The sequence below is a fragment of the Gorilla gorilla genome, chromosome 1 (genome assembly GCF_029281585.2).
Source record: "Gorilla gorilla gorilla isolate KB3781 chromosome 1, NHGRI_mGorGor1-v2.1_pri, whole genome shotgun sequence".
Lineage (NCBI taxonomy): Eukaryota > Metazoa > Chordata > Mammalia > Primates > Hominidae > Gorilla > Gorilla gorilla.
In genome coordinates this window covers 118,216,133-118,233,478 of record NC_073224.2, presented here as the reverse complement: position 1 = coordinate 118,233,478, position 17,346 = coordinate 118,216,133, and the positions used below count along the sequence as shown (strand labels likewise).

The 17,346-nt window shown below is 36.7% G+C and overlaps 1 protein-coding gene across 2 annotated transcripts in view; it reads left to right on the top strand.

Annotated features, from left to right (window-relative positions):
• Positions 1-17,346, top strand: part of PTPN22 (protein tyrosine phosphatase non-receptor type 22) — a 57,350-nt gene that overhangs the window by 30,818 nt on the left and 9,186 nt on the right. The window contains exons 12-19 of one of the 2 annotated variants that reach the window (XM_031009065.3): positions 2,021-2,097; positions 2,234-3,051; positions 5,663-5,746; positions 6,216-6,346; positions 7,518-7,545; positions 10,631-10,711; positions 10,952-11,067; positions 15,171-15,201. In XM_031009065.3, coding sequence (XP_030864925.1) covers positions 2,021-2,097; positions 2,234-3,051; positions 5,663-5,746; positions 6,216-6,346; positions 7,518-7,545; positions 10,631-10,711; positions 10,952-11,067; positions 15,171-15,201 — 1,366 coding nt within the window. The remainder of the gene's footprint in view (positions 1-2,020; positions 2,098-2,233; positions 3,052-5,662; positions 5,747-6,215; positions 6,347-7,517; positions 7,546-10,630; positions 10,712-10,951; positions 11,068-15,170; positions 15,202-17,346) is intronic. The other variant, XM_031009068.3, reaches the window with a different exon arrangement.

Here is a 17,346-nt window from a genome sequence, read left to right as displayed (position 1 = left end):
CCTTGAAATTCCATGAATTTTAGTCTGTTTTTTAAACAAATTATGTAAAAATGCCATTGGGTTTTTGATAAGAATTGCATTGCACTTGTAGATCACTTTGAATGTCTATTTATTTATATCTTGTTTAATTTCTTTCAGCAAAGCTTTGTAGTTTTCAGTATACAAGTCTTTTGCCTCCTTGGTTAAATCTATTCCTAAGTATTTTATTCTTTTTGATGCCATTATAAATATAACTGTTTCCTTAATGTTCTTTTCAGATTGTTCATTGCTAATGTATAGAAATGCAACTCGTTTTATGTGTTCATTTTACATCCTGCAACTTTGAATTTGTTTATTAGCTCTAGCAGATTTTTTGTGGAATCCCATATATAAAATCATGTCATCTGAGACTAAAGATAATTTTACTTCCTTTTTTTCCAATTTTTTTTTTTGAGATGGAATTTCACTCTGTTGCCCAGGCTGGAATGCAGTGGTACGATCTCGGCTCACTTCAACCTCCGCCTCCTGGGCTCAAGCAAGTCTCCTGCTTCAGCCTCCCGAATAGGTGGGATTAGAGGTGTGCACCACATGCCTGGCTAATTTTTATATTTTTAATAGAGACGAGCTTTCACCATGTTGGCCAGGCTGGTTTCAAACTCCTGACCTCAAGGGATCCACCCACCTTGGCCTCCCAAAGTGCTGGGATTACAGGCGTGAGCCACTGTGCGCAGCCTTTTTTTCCAATTTGAATGCTTTTTTTTGTTCTTGCCTAAGAACAAAATTAATTAAAAAAATTACTTTGGCTAGAACTTTAGTACTAATGTTGAATAGAAGTGGTAAAAGTTGGCATTCTTGTCTTGTTTTTGATCTTAGGGGAAAGTTTAAGTCTTTCATGTATGAATATGATGTTAGTTATGGGTTTTCATATATGGCCTCTATCATGTTGAGAACATTTCCTTATATTCCTATTTTGTTAAGTGATGTTAACATGAAGTTTGTCAAATGCTTTTTCTGCATCAACTGAGATGTTCAAAATGGATTTTAACATCTCTGAAATGAAGATATATTTTATAATCAATTATATTTTAAGATTCTATGAACCACAATAACACATTTCATAATATGATAATTGCTATAAAAAATAAGGATTGGGAAGCTGAGGTGAGAGGAGCACTTGAACCCAGGAGGTCGACACCACAGTGAGCCATGTTTGTGCCACTGCACTCCAGCCTGGGTAACAGAATAAGACCCTAACTTAATTAAAAAAAAAAAAAGATTGAGGCCAGGCACTGTGGTACACACCTGTAGTGTCCCAGCTACTTGGGAGGCTGAGGTAGGAGGACTGCTTGAGCCCAGAAGTTTGAGGCCAGACTGGGCAATATAGCGAGGCCCTGTCTCTTAAAAAAGAAGAAGATTGAGCATGGCTGGACAGGGGAAGAAATGTGATTTTAGGTTGGGTGGTCAGGGAAGGTTTCCTTATGCAGATGACAGTTAAGCAGAGATCTAATTACTTAGAAGGAGCCAGCCATGCAAAATTTGGAGCAAAAATATATTAATCAGGGGGAATAGTAAGTGTAAAAGCCTTGACTTGGAAATAAGTTTGGCATGCTAAAGTAATGGCAAGAAAACCAGTAAACCTAGAGCATAGTGAGGAGGAAAAGAGTAGAACAAGATGAAATAGGTCCAGAGACCTAATAAGTACCTGTAAAGGGCTGAGATGCTGAAATTTCTAAAGGCAGAGTGTTTTTGAGACTAAAGTTACCCACCAAAGTACATTTTTAAAACTCCCACATTTGAAAAGATGATGATATACACAAATCCTTTCTAGTTTCTATAATACTATTAATCCTTTATTCTGGCCATCTCAGTATATGAACGAGTTCTTGCTGAGTTCAATATTTTGGAAGCTAATCTAACCCTTTCATGAATTATTTTAAATCTTTTTATTTCCCGAAAAATTACTTTTCAGCCTTCTAAATATTAAAATATCTTATTGACATTGCTTCACTGAAAACCAGCCTCTGACTTATTTCTTTTAAAGAGTCAAGCAAAGTATTGTATTCCTGAGAAAAATCACACTCTCCAAGCAGACTCTTATTCTCCTAATTTACCAAAAAGGTGAGTACAATTTTATATATCTAAATGTTGACTAATTGTGTCTGGGAGATGAATCTCATGCTTATACATCATTGTGATGCTAGGAAGAGGCCTGTTTGGGGTATGGTGTCATCATTACGCTTTCTTTTTGTTTTAGTACCACAAAAGCAGCAAAAATGATGAACCAACAAAGGACAAAAATGGAAATCAAAGAATCTTCTTCCTTTGACTTTAGGACTTCTGAAATAAGCGCAAAGGAAGAGCTAGTTTTGCACCCTGCTAAATCGAGCACTTCTTTTGACTTTCTGGAGCTAAATTACGGTTTTGACAAAAATGCTGACGCAACCATGAAATGGCAGACAAAGGCATTTCCAATAGTTGGGGAGCCTCTTCAGAAGCATCAAAGTTTGGATTTGGGCTCTCTTTTGTCTGAGGGATGTTCTAATTCTAAACCTGTAAATGCAGCAGGAAGATATTTTAACTCAAAGGTGCCAATAACACGGACCAAATCAACTCCTTTTGAATTGATACAGCAGAGAGAAACCAAGGAGGTGGACAGCAAGGAAAACTTTTCTTATTTGGAATCTCAACCACATGATTCTTGTTTTGTAGAGATGCAGGCTCAAAAAGTAATGCATGTTTCTTCAGCAGAACTGAATTATTCACTGCCGTATGACTCTAAACACCAAATACGTAATGCCTCTAATGTAAAGCACCATGACTCTAGTGCTCTTGGTGTATATTCCTACATACCTTTAGTGGAAAATCCTTATTTTTCATCATGGCCTCCAAGTGGTACCAGTTCTAAGATGTCTCTTGATTTACCTGAGAAGCAAGATGGAACTGTTTTTCCTTCTTCTCTGTTGCCAACATCCTCTACATCCCTCTTCTCTTATTACAATTCACATGATTCTTTATCACTGAATTCTCCAACCAATATTTCCCCACTATTGAACCAGGAGTCAGCTGTACTAGGTAAGTTATTTTTTAAAGTTTGCATAGAATTTTAGATTTCATTTTGTTTCTATAGAATAGTTGGTTTCTTCTCCTCTTCCCTCTTCTCCTCTGCTTCTTCTCTTTCTTTCTTTTTTCTCTTTTTTTTCTTTTTTTTTTTGAGATGGAGTCTCGCTCTGTCACCCAGGCTGGAGTGCAGTGGTGCAATCTCGGCTCAATGCAACTTCCACCTCCAGAGTTCAAGCAATTCTCCTGCCTCAGCCTCCTGAGTAGCTGGGATTACAGGCGTGCGCCACCACGCCCAGCTAATTTTTGTATTTTTAGCAGAGATGGAGTTCCACCATGTTGGCCAGGATGGTCTTGATCTCTTGACTTCGTGATCTGCCTGCCTTGGCCTCCCAAAGTGCTGAGATTACAGGCATGAGCCACCACGCCTAGCCTGCTTTCTTCTCTTTCTTCTTCCTGCTACTCCTCAAATAAATACATTCCAGGAGTGTTTTAATGCTGTAATAAGTTGAAAATAGCAACATCAAACATAATATTCCATGAAACAGGCAACAATGGAGGCAATCAAGATCTGGTACAGGATCTGTACCAGCAGGAGTGCTTCTAAAGAAGGCACGCCTCATTTCTAGGAATGTATATCAAAGGCTCACAATATACTGTTTTTTAAAAATATTTTTTGAAACAGAATCTCACTATGTTGCCCATGCTGGAGTGCAGTGGTGTGAACATTGCTCATTGCAGCCTTGATGTCCTGGGCTCAACCAATCCTCCCACCTCAGCCTCCCAAGTAGCTGGGACCACAGGGACACACCACCATACCTGGCTAATTTTTTTTTTTTAGAAATGGGGTCTTGCTATGTTGCCCAGCCTGGTCTTGAAAATCTGGCCTCAAGCAATCCTCCCACCTTGGCCTCCCAAAGTGCTGGGATTACAGGTGCAAGCCACCACACCTAGCTTCAGAATTTACTCTTAACATATAGAAGCAGCTTCCAAAGGAAGAGCAGAAAAAAATTTGATCAATAGCACCCAGATTTTTTGTTGCACAATTATGTGGCTAAAATGAGTTGAACATATTGCTAAAAATTGAATTCTCTTCCTGCAGGATTTGGAAGGGGAGAACCTGATTTCTTGCTCTTTTGTAGTAATCTCGTAGATGACAATACATGTTTAGTATTTTGTGTAAAAATTTTATCTTATGTATACCTTTACTTTCATGTTTTATCTCTTTTATAATTCTGTATTTTTGCATAGAATGCATATTGTTCTGTTTTACTGATTAGTTTGAAAGTAGAAATGAGCACCCTGTTAGAGATGATGACAATAATTTGATGTGGAAGATGATGAGGGAAAGCAATGAACAAGTTTAACTCCCTTAGGTATATCATCAAATAATTTGTAAAGCACATTCTACATAGGTAGGAGGTGGAGAAAACTTTTGCTCTATAACATTATTTATTGTAGAGTTTCTTAATAAATAGTTGTGTAGATCATTTGTAGCTTTGTTGCAAAAATATCTTATCTGGATCTAAGAAGTTCCTTCTGTGATTAGATTATTTTATACATTTTTAACCATTTAAATGTATTTTCTTTTCTTAGATACTCAAAATACCTTAAACTTCTCTGAGCATCTGCATCATTAAAAAACAGAGCGAGACTCCGTCTCAAAAAAAAAATTAATTAATAAAAACATACCCTTATTTTCAGGGATTGTAACAATATCGTCATGTGCCATCTGGTGGCAGTTTCTTGTAATACCATTTAAAATGTTTAATAAAAACTGAGTGTTTGTATAGAAATACAGAAGACTATCCTATACTGTTGTTTTGTAAAATGGAAAAATACCCATATTCTTGGATTTTGTATAGAATGAAGAGATACTGAAATCTTTATGATTTTACCTAATGTATAACTGAACCTTTTACACGTCAAAGCACTTTATAATGCTTTATTATATAGTCTATGTAAAACAAAAGGAGTTATGTAAAAGTTAATTCAAAGCTTCCAAAATTAATATTTTATGTTAACTGATACACCGTGACTCAATCAAAATGTTTTTGAGCTTTTATTTATTTATTATTATTATTATTATTATTTTTTGAGACGGAGTGTCCTGCTGCCACCCAGGCTGGAGTGCAGTGGTGCAATCTCGGCTCACTGCAAGCTCTGCCTTCTGGGTTCACGCCATTCTCCCGCCTCAGCCTCCCGAGTAGCTGGGACTACAGGGGCCCGCCACCACGCCCGGCTAATGTTTTGTGTTTTTTAGTAGAGACGCGGTTTCACCACGTTAGCCAGGATGGTTTCGATCTCCTGACCTTGTGATCTGCCCGCCTCGGCCTCCCAAAGTGCTGGGATTACAGGCGTGAGCCACCGCGCCCAGCCCTACTTTTGAGCTTTTAAAACAAACAATAAATGTTAAAGAATAAGCAAAAACCTCCTGGGTTTGTACCTTAAGAGAATTTATTTTGCTTTTTCCTTGAATGAACAAGTGCCAACTTTACTGATAATGTTGCTTCAACGGAATTTAAATATAAATTATGGTAAATTTATATTTAATATTAGAATATAAGAATTTCCTTTGGATTGTTCTAATTAACAATTGTTACAATATTTTTGACATTTTGGATAGCAACTGCTCCAAGGATAGATGATGAAATCCCCCCTCCACTTCCTGTACGGACACCTGAATCATTTATTGTGGTTGAGGAAGCTGGTGAGTACAGTTCAGTAAGTATAAAATAAAGTGTGGGTCGGGCATGGTGGCTCATGCCTTTAATTCCAGCACTTTGGGAAGCTGATGTGTGAGCCTTGAGTTTGAGGAGTTCATTGAGGCCAGGAGTTCAAGACTAGCCTGCGCAACATAGTGAGGCCTCATCTCTAAATTTTTTTTTTAATTTAGCAGAGCAATAGCAGCATGCATGTGTAGTCCCAACTATTTGGATGGTGGAGGCGAGAGGATCACTTGAGCCCAGTAGTTGGGGGCTGCAGTAAGCCATGATTGTGCCACTGCACTCCAGTCTGGGTGACAGAGCAAGACCCTGTCTCAAAAAATAAAATGAAGTGTGAATTAACTAGATTACTTCTCAGGTCCTTTCAATGTTTTATGTACTATTTGCTGAGCAACATTTGATGTCTAAAAGAATACTATTCCTAAGAACCGAACCATATTCACTTTCTTCCAGGAGAATTCTCACCAAATGTTCCCAAATCCTTATCCTCAGCTGTGAAGGTAAAAATTGGAACATCACTGGAATGGGGTGGAACATCTGAACCAAAGAAATTTGATGACTCTGTGAGACTTAGACCAAGCAAGGTCAATAATTTTTTAATGACTCTACTCATTTAGATTCAATAGACTACAGTTCTACTCCTTGTATTTTTAACACCCATCATTCAATAAATCCTAAGCACATACTAAATATAGAACAATGTGCTAGAGGATGTTGGGATAAAAAGGATGTATAAGACACAATTCTTGCCTGTAAGAAGCTTCTTGTCTAGTAGTAGAGATATAGGATGTGTACAAATCTTTATTTTTGCCTATATTTATTATAACAAAGCAAATATGATCAATGTCATATGAGAGGTAAAGAATTTCAAGTGTAGGAGATGCCTCCAGGTTGGAAGTGATCAAGGAAGATTTAGTGAAAGAGGAAACATTTGAGCTGATTCTTGAAGGATAGTTAAGGCAAAAATAAATGTTTCATACTTAAGTAGGAAGCTTGTTCACTGTAGTCATTTGGTAGGCTGTATCATGTTTGCTGTGATAATATGTTATAGAGAATGACAGGTGTGCATATTACTTAAGATAAACCTTTTGGAATAGTGTGGTTGATGGTGAAGTCAGAGATGGGGGTGGGAGGGGTTTGTGGATTAAATAGAAAATAATTATTGAAAGTAGGTGTGTCCTGCTTCTGGAGGAAAAACAGAAGTGTATCTAAAAGTGTTATGCATTTCTGTATAGTCTGTGAACCAATTCTCTTAAAATTTGAGAGATCAGAAAAATAATTAAACATTTTAAAGCACCTACAATTGCAATGCTGATAGGCAAATATTCTCTGCCTTTTAAATTATAATTCTAATGTACTAGTAATTATTATTGTCATTAATAATAGGCACATATATTTACCTTAACAACTCCCAGAGGAAAGAACAATCCCTCTTTCCAATGTTATGAAGTAACTTCAATTTCCGCAACTTACCTCTAATTAAATTTTCAGGGAAATGTTTCAGGTGGGACAGAAATAAGTCAGAAGGGGATCAATTTAGGACTAATTGCCATGGGATATAAAAATCATTGTAAGAGTGAAAGATGCCATTTCATAATTCAGCACACTTACAAATTAGGAAAAATAGGGTCTACATTTCATAATTATCTCTACAGCTATATTACATATAAGTTCAAAAATGCCATTTTTTGCTTTGAGTTTGTATAATTTGTATACATATTCTTCTTTCACTTTTCCTTTCTTTTTTTCTTTTAGAGTGTAAAACTCCGAAGTCCTAAATCAGGTAAAAATTTCTCTTGGCTTTAGATGACATTTAGCCCTAAGATTGGAAGAATGGTTCGTTAAGTTTAGAGTAATTCACTTCAGGAAGTTACTTGGTTCCCATAATAGCTTCCAGTATTCATTGATTTATTTCTGGCTTTCCCAGACTAGAAATTTTGTTAAGAGCAAGGTGAAGACAGGATTTTAGAATTCTGCTCCTTAATATATAACCTCTCTGAAATAATATATAAAAATTATTTCAGAGAGAATCTTTTAAAACTTTGCAGCTTTTCCACTATAGAGATTTTCCCACTGTTAACAGTGTGATTCAAAAAATTATTTCTGGCCACTTAATTCTTTAATTTGCTGTTGCCTCTCCAGTACTTGCCTGAGCTTTGCCGGTTTCATGCATTGAAGAACAAAAACTAACATTTATTGGGCACTTCCAGGTACTTTGTTTACATTATCACAAGTGGTAGTTGCCCTTAACATATTTATTCATACTGTCATATTATTCAAATACATATACAGATAACATGAAGGTTAAAAAACATGGGCTTTGCCAGGAATTTGAGGCTGCAGTGAGCTATAATGGCACCACTGCACCCAGCCTGTATGACAGAGCAAGATGCTGTCTCTAAAAAACATGACAACAGGCCAGGCGCAGTGGCTCACACCTGTAATCCCAGCACTTTGGGAGGCCAAAGCTGGCGGATCATGAGGTCAAGGGATCGAGACCATCCTGGTCAACATGGTGAAACCCTGTCTCTACTAAAAATATAAAAATTAGCTGGGTGTGGTGGCGGGCGCCTGTAGTCCCAGCTACTGGGGAGGCTGAGGCAGGAGAATCGCTTAAACCTGGGAGGTGGAGGTTGCAGTGAGCTGAGATTGCACCACTGCACACCAGCCTGGGTGACAGAGCGAGACTCCATCTCAAAAACAAAACAAAACATGACAACAAAAACAAGGGCTTTAGAGTCAGATAGGCTTTAAGTCAAATCCCTGGTCTATGAAGAATTATCAACATGCATAAACTTGGTTAAATTAATACTTTCTCCATCTATTTTTCTCATTTATAAAAGAATAATAGAATCCCTTAGATAATTTTTATGAGGATTAAATACGATAATGTCGTAAAGCTTTTAGCCTAGTACTTGTCAAATAAGTCCTCATTAAATATTATCATTATAATTTTTATTAATCGTCAAATAAGCATTTTACTAAGCAACTTCTGTGCACCTTACACAGGGTTAGAATAGGCAGGATGTATGAGAAAGAGTACTACTTAATGCTTATATTCAAATAGAGTAGATAAAATTAATACTCACATGGAACCACTGAGTGATATTCTGTGTGGCACTGACTGTAATCACCAGGAGTCTGGGAAAACAGGATGGCATTACTGGAGTGGTTAGGAAAGGTTTCGCTGAGTGGAAGAAAGAACTTTAAATAATTTGTATAGACAGAGAGAAAAAAGGAGGGAATTCCAGCAGCAGGGATCAGCCTACCAATGACTCAAAGGTAGAAATGAGCATGATGTGTATGGAGAAATGGTGAGTAGGCTATTTTTTTTGCAATAGATATTCTAGTTTGTGAAATACAGAAAATAAATTTGGGTAAATAAGATGTGGGGCAAGATTCTGAAGGACTTAAAAAAGCTAGTCACATGAAATATCCAGAATAGACAGATCCATAAAGATAGAAGCAGATTAGTGATTGCCAGGGGCTGGGGGAAAGAGGAAAATAAGGAGTGATGACTTAAACTTAAGAGTTTCCTTCTAGGGTGATAAAAAGTATTCTGGAACTAAATAGTGGTGATGGTTGTACAATACTGTGAATGTGCTAAATGTCACTAATGGCAAATCTTATGTGTATTTTACTACCCAAAGTTAGGCAGAGGAATTTACATCCAAAGTTAGGCAGAGGAATTTAGATGTAATGTAGTAAGTAACAGGCATTATGGGTTCTTTGTTAGGGGAGTATTAAGATGAAATGGAATTTTAGGGAAATATTTACTAGAATACTGTTAACGAACAACTTTAGTTTTCAGAATATTCCCTAACAGCAAACTGGAAGATGATGAACTACTTCAGAGTAGTTATTAAGTATTTATTAAATGCCTACTGTATGCCAGTTATTTTATTAGGTGCTAGAAATAAGTACTACACTTGTATGTATTACCCAGCATGTAAGAAATAAGACAATTTATAGATAAGACAAATTCTAAGGACTAAACAAACCCAATGACCAATGACACATGAACCTCTTGTACTTTACTGCATTTTCATTTTCAAAAGGAATTAATATAATAGTAATACTCAGCACCATATAATTAAATGCTTATGTCAGTAGAATACCATCTGTATCTTTAGAAATTTACATCATGGGAAAATATGTCCATTACTGAAAATCTTCATCATGGAAAATTTCAAACACACATTTAAAACCTACCTTATCACACCAATAAAATTAATAATAATTCCTTAATAGTAACTAATATCCAGACTGTTCAGTTTTCAATTGTCTCAAAAATGTCTTTTTACAGTTGGTTTATTCAAATCTGGATTCAAACAAAATCTAAGCATTTCATTTGATTTGTATGTTTGTCTTCTTAAATCTGCCTTTTGAAATCTGTAACAGTTCTCTCCCTTCTTTTTTTAATATTTTTTTAAATATATAACCGTTCTCCTTTCTATACTTTTCACATCATTTATTTGTTGAAGAGAGTGGGTCATTCGTCTTAAAAGACTGCTTAATATTCTAGATTTGGCTAATTGTATCACAATGGTTTTATTTAACATCCTCTATGCCCAATATTTCATGCAAAATGGTTGTTAGATCTAGAAGCTTGATTATATTCGGTTTCAGTGTCTTTGGGAGAATACTTCTGAAGTGAGCTATACATTTTTGATGAATCATAGGCTCATTGGCTAACGAGGTAGAAAAACAAAGTTCTTGAGGCTCCAGTCATTTTTCAGATAATATTTTATTTGGTGATTGTCAGTTAAGATTGATTGATTAAAAAATTATACAAAGAGAAAAGGGTGTTGACTTATGACTTTTAATTGATGGATTTCTCTGGTTTATTGTATACTTTCTTATCACAGAACTACATCAAGATCGTTCTTCTCCCCCACCTCCTCTCCCAGAAAGAACTCTAGAGTCCTTCTTTCTTGCCGATGAAGATTGTAAGTGGTAGCACTTTCTCTCAAAAAAATCATAAAAATGAAAATGTTAAAAGATTAACAATAAAGTAGGACCTAAATGGAAAGGTACAAAAATGATTACACAAAAGAATACATTTTAAAAGCCCCTAATATATAGTCAAAATAATGCCTAAAAAAGCCAAGCTAACAATTTATTATATGTAACATGAAGGCTTAAGAAGGTATGCAATGGAACATGTTTTTCTCCTTTTTTTTTTTAAGGTATGCAGGCCCAATCTATAGAAACATATTCTACTAGCTATCCTGTCACCATGGAAAATTCAACATCTTCAAAACAGACACTGAAGACTCCTGGAAAAAGTTTCACAAGGAGTAAGGTAAAGAAGATATGAGTTTTGTGAAACATGCCAGAAACTTTCCCTTACTGAAAGTTTCCCCCTCCCCAGCATTAAGATGGAAAATTAGATTAAATATCTTTATTAAAACTAATTGTTGATATTATAACAGTCAAAATTAATAGAAGGAAATGAAAAAGAAGAAAAAATACAACTTAAAGAGGCATTTGTCAGAGGGAGAGGACCAGAAAAAATACCTATTGGGTACTATGCTTATTACCTGGGTGACAAAATTATCTGTACAGCAAACCCTTGTGACACGCAGTTTACCTATATAACAAACTGGCACACATACCCCTGAACCTAAAATAAAAATTAAAAAATAAAAATAAAAATAAATGAAGAAAAAAAATCCACTTCTCCCTAAGGTTGATTTATAAATATAAAAGATGCCCAAGGAAACTACCAACTTGTTTATTTCTGGAACTAGATAAACTGAATTCAAAGTTCACATGGGAGTAGGGGGAAGCAGGACTAGTCAGAAACCTGCAAATAAATAATAAATAAAAATAGTTTAGATAAATGTCTTTCTAAAATAATTTTTAAAAATAAAAATAAATAAAAAGAAAAGCAATGAAAGAGAGTCACCTTAGCAGATATTCGAATATGGCAAAGCCTCAATTAAAATGGCATGATAGGCCCAGCATGGTGGCTCATGCCTGTAATCCCAGCCTTTGGGAGGCCAAGGCAGGCAGATCACTTGAGCTCAGGATTCGAGACCAGCCTGGGCAACATGGCAAAACTCCGTCTCTACCAAAAATACAAAAAATTAGCCGGGCATGGTGCTGTGTGCCTGCGGTCCCAGCTACTCAGGAGGCTGAGGTGGGAGGATTGGTCAAGCCTGGAAGGTGGAGACTGCAGAGATTATGCCACTGTACTCCAGCCTGGGTGACAGAGTGAGACATCATCTCAAAAATTTAAATATAAATATAAAATGGCATGTTAGTGTATAAAAAGAAACATATACGAGCAGAGTAAAAGGGAAAGTTCTGAAATAGATCCAAATATATGTAGAAATTTAGTATACAATGAAGGTGGTATCTCAAAATCAGGGGATAAAGATGGATGGTTTAATAACTGTTGTTGGATCAAACAACCACCTGAAAAAAAGCAGGGTCTATTCCTTACATCTATACCAGGATAAATTCTAAGTGGCTAAATGATTAAAATGTTAAAAAAACAAAAACAAAAACCTCAATCCATAGGAGACCTAAAGAAACTTGGAAAGAGTCTTTTATAACCTGGGAGTGTGAATGACCTTTATAACTTACTCAAAATCCGGAGGCCATAAGAAAAGAGATAGATAAATTCAGCTAAATAAAAGAGAAAATGTATGCATGGTAAAACAATCACCTTAAAAATCAAAAGACAAAGAACAAATTGGAGGAAAAAAAATCTGCAACTGGCACCACAGCCAAAGGGGTTATTACTCTAATAGATAAAGAACTGTTAGAAATTCATATAAAGTAATAACCCCCAAATAAAAATGGGCAAAAATAGGTGATCAGATGGTTTGAAGAAAATAAATGAGCATGGTATGCCCTTTATACATTTGATATGTTCAATTTCATTCATAATGAAAAAATTACAAATTAAAACCACAGTGACATATTGCTTTTCATCCATCAGAATGGTAAATTCCAAAAGTTTGATTACACTCTCTGTTAGGGAGGCTATGGGGAAATAAGCACACTCAGTGTTGTTGGTGAGAATGTCAAGTGGTACAACTTCTTTTTACAATTTTTTTTTTTTTAATTAGAGATGGGGTCTTGCTATGTTGTCCAGGATGGGGTCTCCCTATGTTGCCAACTTCTGGACTCAAGCGATCCTCCTGTCTTGGCCTCCCAAAGTGCTGGGATTACAGGTGTGAGCCACTAGAAGTGAAATTTATCCTACAAATATGCTTGCATACACATGAAATGACATGTATACCAAGTATTCATTGCAGCATTATCTGTAAGAGCAGATGACTGGAAACAACATAATTAATAGTGTTACTTGTTAGGGGAACTGATTAAATAAATCATAAATCATGTTATATCCATACAAATGGAATACTTTGCAGCTAAAAAAGAATTAGGACTTTCTCAATATATTTATATATAATTTATTAACTTTTACTTAAAAAAAGGAATATGATACATATGTGTATTTACTTATATATTCCTAAGTAACGCTGGAAGGATACTAACAACAGAGGATAAAAAACTAACAGTGGTTATCTACAGGAGGAGCATTAGAAACTGAGTAGTAGATTGAAGACAAGGATGGGAGCATTTTTACTAGGATTTCCTGACTTGTAAATAAATCATCTATTTTTAAAAAAATAACTAAAAATGTTACAAATAAATAATTTATTAAATATCTATTCCATGGAAGAGCACATTTCTGTTAGGTGTTAGGAAAACAGAAATGTCATAAAGGATAACTATTTGCCCTTGAAAATAGTATAGTTAATCTGCTGGAACAGAACACCTTTGAGAAACATGAAAATTATCAAGAAGAATAAAATGCCATGAAGCAGATTAAAAACATACATGCTGAAGAAATGTGGAGTAAAGAAGAAATTTGGGTAGGTTCCTTGAAGAGATAAATTAGAGACTCCACCATAAAAGTGGGGGAAGGAAGTATGGCTAACAGTTTGGAAGGTGGCCTTCGTAAATTGAATACAGAAAATGACTGGCAAAAATTCTTGGCTAGAATGGAAATGGCTGTGTATCATGGATATATTCAGAAGCCATTGTGGATTCTGAAATGGTCCTAATAAAGGAGGGAAGTGGGAATTTCATCCCCTCTACCCCTCTGAGTCCCTTCTCTTCCCTTCCCTTCCCTTCCCTTCTCCCTTCACTTCCCTTCCTCTGTCTCTCTCTTTCTCTTTCTTTTTTTAGACAGGGTCTTGCTCTGTTGCCCACACTAGAGTGCAGTGGCATAAATATGGCTGACTGCAGCCTTGACCTCCTGGACTCAAGTGATCCTCCTGCATCAGCCTTTCGAGTGGCTGGGAACACAGGTCTGCACCACCATGCCTTGCTTTTTAAAATTTTTGGTAGAGATGGGGTCTCACCATGTTGCCCAGTCTGGTCTTGAACTCCCTGGCCTCAAGGGAACCTCCCACTTGAGCCTCCCAAAGTGCTGGAATTACAGGCATGAGCCACCTTGCCAGCACTCCACTGCTCCCTGTCAATACTCTGATAGCATAATTAAAAAAAAATTTATTGGCTGGGCACGGTGGCTCACGCCTGTAATCCCAGGACTTTGGAAGGCCAAGGCAGGTAGGTCACAAGGTCAGGAGTTTGAGACCAGCCTGGCCAATATGGTGAAACCCTGTCTCTACTAAAAATACAAAAAATTAGCCAGGCATGGTAGCAGGCGCCTGTAGTCCCAGCTACTCAGGAGGCTGAGGCAGAAGGATCGCTTGAACCCGGGAGGCGGAGGTTGCAGTGAGCTGAGATCATGCCACTGCACTCTAGCCTGGGCGACACAGCGAGACTCCATCACAACAACAACAACAACAACAACAACAACAACAACAACAACAACAACAACAACATTTATTAATCTTTTTTAAAAGACACGTTCTCACTCTGTCGCCCAGGCTGGAACACAGTGGTGGGATCAGAGCTCACTGTAGCCTTGAACTCCTGGGATCAAGCAGACCTCCCGCCTCAGCGTCCCCAGTAGCTGCTACCACACTCAGCTAATTTTTTTTTACTTTTTGTAGGGACAGGGGTCTTGCTATGTTGCCCAAGATGGTCTTGAACTCCTGAGCTCAAACAATCCTCCTGCCTTGGCCTCTCAAAGTGCCGGGATTACAGGTGTGAGCCACTGCGCTCAGCCTCTGATACTATTATTTCAAAATATGTAGTGTGATACTTGCATGGGTGATATAAATAGCAAGATAAAATCAAGTAGAGGTTTTGCACTGAATTAAAAATGGCAAGATGGAAAAACAACTTTGTACATTTTCATGGCTATTTTTAAGGAAATTAAATTCTTTTCACTTAAGTCTATATTTCTATTTGATTAAAGTATTTCAAGTTTCACAGGAAAAAAAACTAACATTTTTCCTTTCTTTACTTTTGTAGAGTTTGAAAATTTTGCGAAACATGAAAAAGAGTAAGTTGGTACTTACGTTTAAAAATATCATTTTCTCAATTTTGTAATTTTTCTTTATATAACCAACCAATATTGTGAAAAGATTAACAATATTATTCCTAAACAGAGCCTCCATAGGGTCCTATGAATCACAACAATCACCCATAGGCCTCCTTTTTTTTTTTTTTTTTTTTTGCTAGGCTTCACAATACTAATATTGGGCAGGGAGTAGGCGATGAGAAGTCTTCTGTTTAATACACAAGAATAATAATTAGTACAATGGCATTAAAAAAATTTTAAATATATTTTTAAAATTTATTTTAATAGCAGAGATGGGGTTTCACCATATTGCCCAGGTTGGTCTCGAAGTCCTTGGCTCAAGTGATCCTCCTGCCTTGGCCTCCCAAAGTGCTGGGATTACAGGCATAAGCCACTGCACCCGGCCAATGTTTGGTACTTTCTACCCATCCTAAGATGCTGTCATACAATTGGATTATTTAAAATTTCCAGCAGTCTAACCTCAGATGTATTTTCTTTGAAAATAGTCACAGCAAAGCATATTGTGAACAAATGTGTTGACTTCATGAAATAAGCAAAGCATTGACACATTTCCATTTTTACTAAGTATTATTAGCAATAAAAGTCTGTTGCTTACTATTTTTGCTATATTGTAATGAAAATAAAATCCATTGAGTCCTGAAACTGTGGAAAATTATCTTAGAAATCTTATTTACAAATAAAAAATATAAAAACCATGGTGATGGCCGGGCGTGGTGGCTCATGCCTGTAATCCCAGCACTTTCGGAGGCCGAGGCAGGTGGATCACAAGGTCAGCAGTTTGAGACCAGCCTGGCTAACATAGTGTAACCCCGTCTCTACTAAAAATACAAAAATTAGCCGGGTGTGGTGGCGTGCGCCTGTAGTCCCAGCTACTCGGGAGGCTGGGGCAGGAGGATTGCTTGAACTCGGGATGCGGAGGTTGCGGTGAGCCAAGATTGCGCCACTGCACTCCAGTCTGGGCAACAGAGCGAGACTCCGTCTCAAAAAAAAAAAAAAAAAAAAAGAACCATGGTGATAATCTTAAAAAAATTTTTGATACATTTGGTTAATCAGTGAAAGAGCAGTTATTTGACATTAAACTGGTACTATAGGGAGAGACAAAAAGCACTGAGAAAATCTGATTTAAGGTATAGTCTAAGAAAGAAGGTTTCCTTTTGGGCTTTCATTCTATCTCCCTACCCAAAAGCTCCAGGTTCTTGAGCTAGTTTGCTATCACTGCCATTATAGCTGATCTCTGACACCAATTCATGATGGCTGAAGTATAGTTGGAAAACATACCTTTTCTCCTAAAAAGAGTCAAAAGAGAATTTAAACATTTCAAATGGAAATTATGGTAGGAAACAGGGGAAATAAAACAGCCAAGTGCAAAGAAATGAGTGACTTAAATGGTTAACCAAAGATTGGTTTGATCCACCTAACTCAGAAAACAGTTTTCTTTCTCTAGCTCTAACTCTGCCTAGAATATCAAATAAAGAAACAGAAACTTCAGGTAGATTTAGGTTGGCACAGCTTTGAAGGTATAGTGGAACTTTCAGAGATTGAGTCTTATTTCTAAGTAAGAGCTCCCAGTTCATTCTCTGGATCTAGGCTGTGCTGTATTTTTCAGTTACCTTGATCCTCTGGTCTTTTGCCCTTAAATGAAGAACATCTGGCTCCCAAAATTGATCCTGAAGCTTTAGACTGTACTTCATATGTGTCCTCAGCCCCTTCCAGATGGTTCATGATTCTGGAATTCCATGTGTTCTCCCTGTAGCCTGGATCTCCCACTGGTCTGTAAAGCTGGTCCTACTTTTAATGAAATTAGGATTCTTCTTCTGTTATTTTAAGCTAGTATCTAAGCCTAGTGTCATTCATTCATTCATTCAATGAATATTTGTTGAGTGTCTACTATGTTCCAGGCATTCTGTAAGGCACTTGGTATATGATGGTGAACAGAACAGATATGGGCTCTGCCTTTGTGGAATGTAAGTTTGGTGAGGGATTCCAACATTAAACAAACAACATTAAACAAAATTTGGTTGACCATATTCACAAATATATACTTAATATCACATGATAAATGCTATGAAGGAAAACAAAAGGGTAACTATGAGAGGATAACAAAGG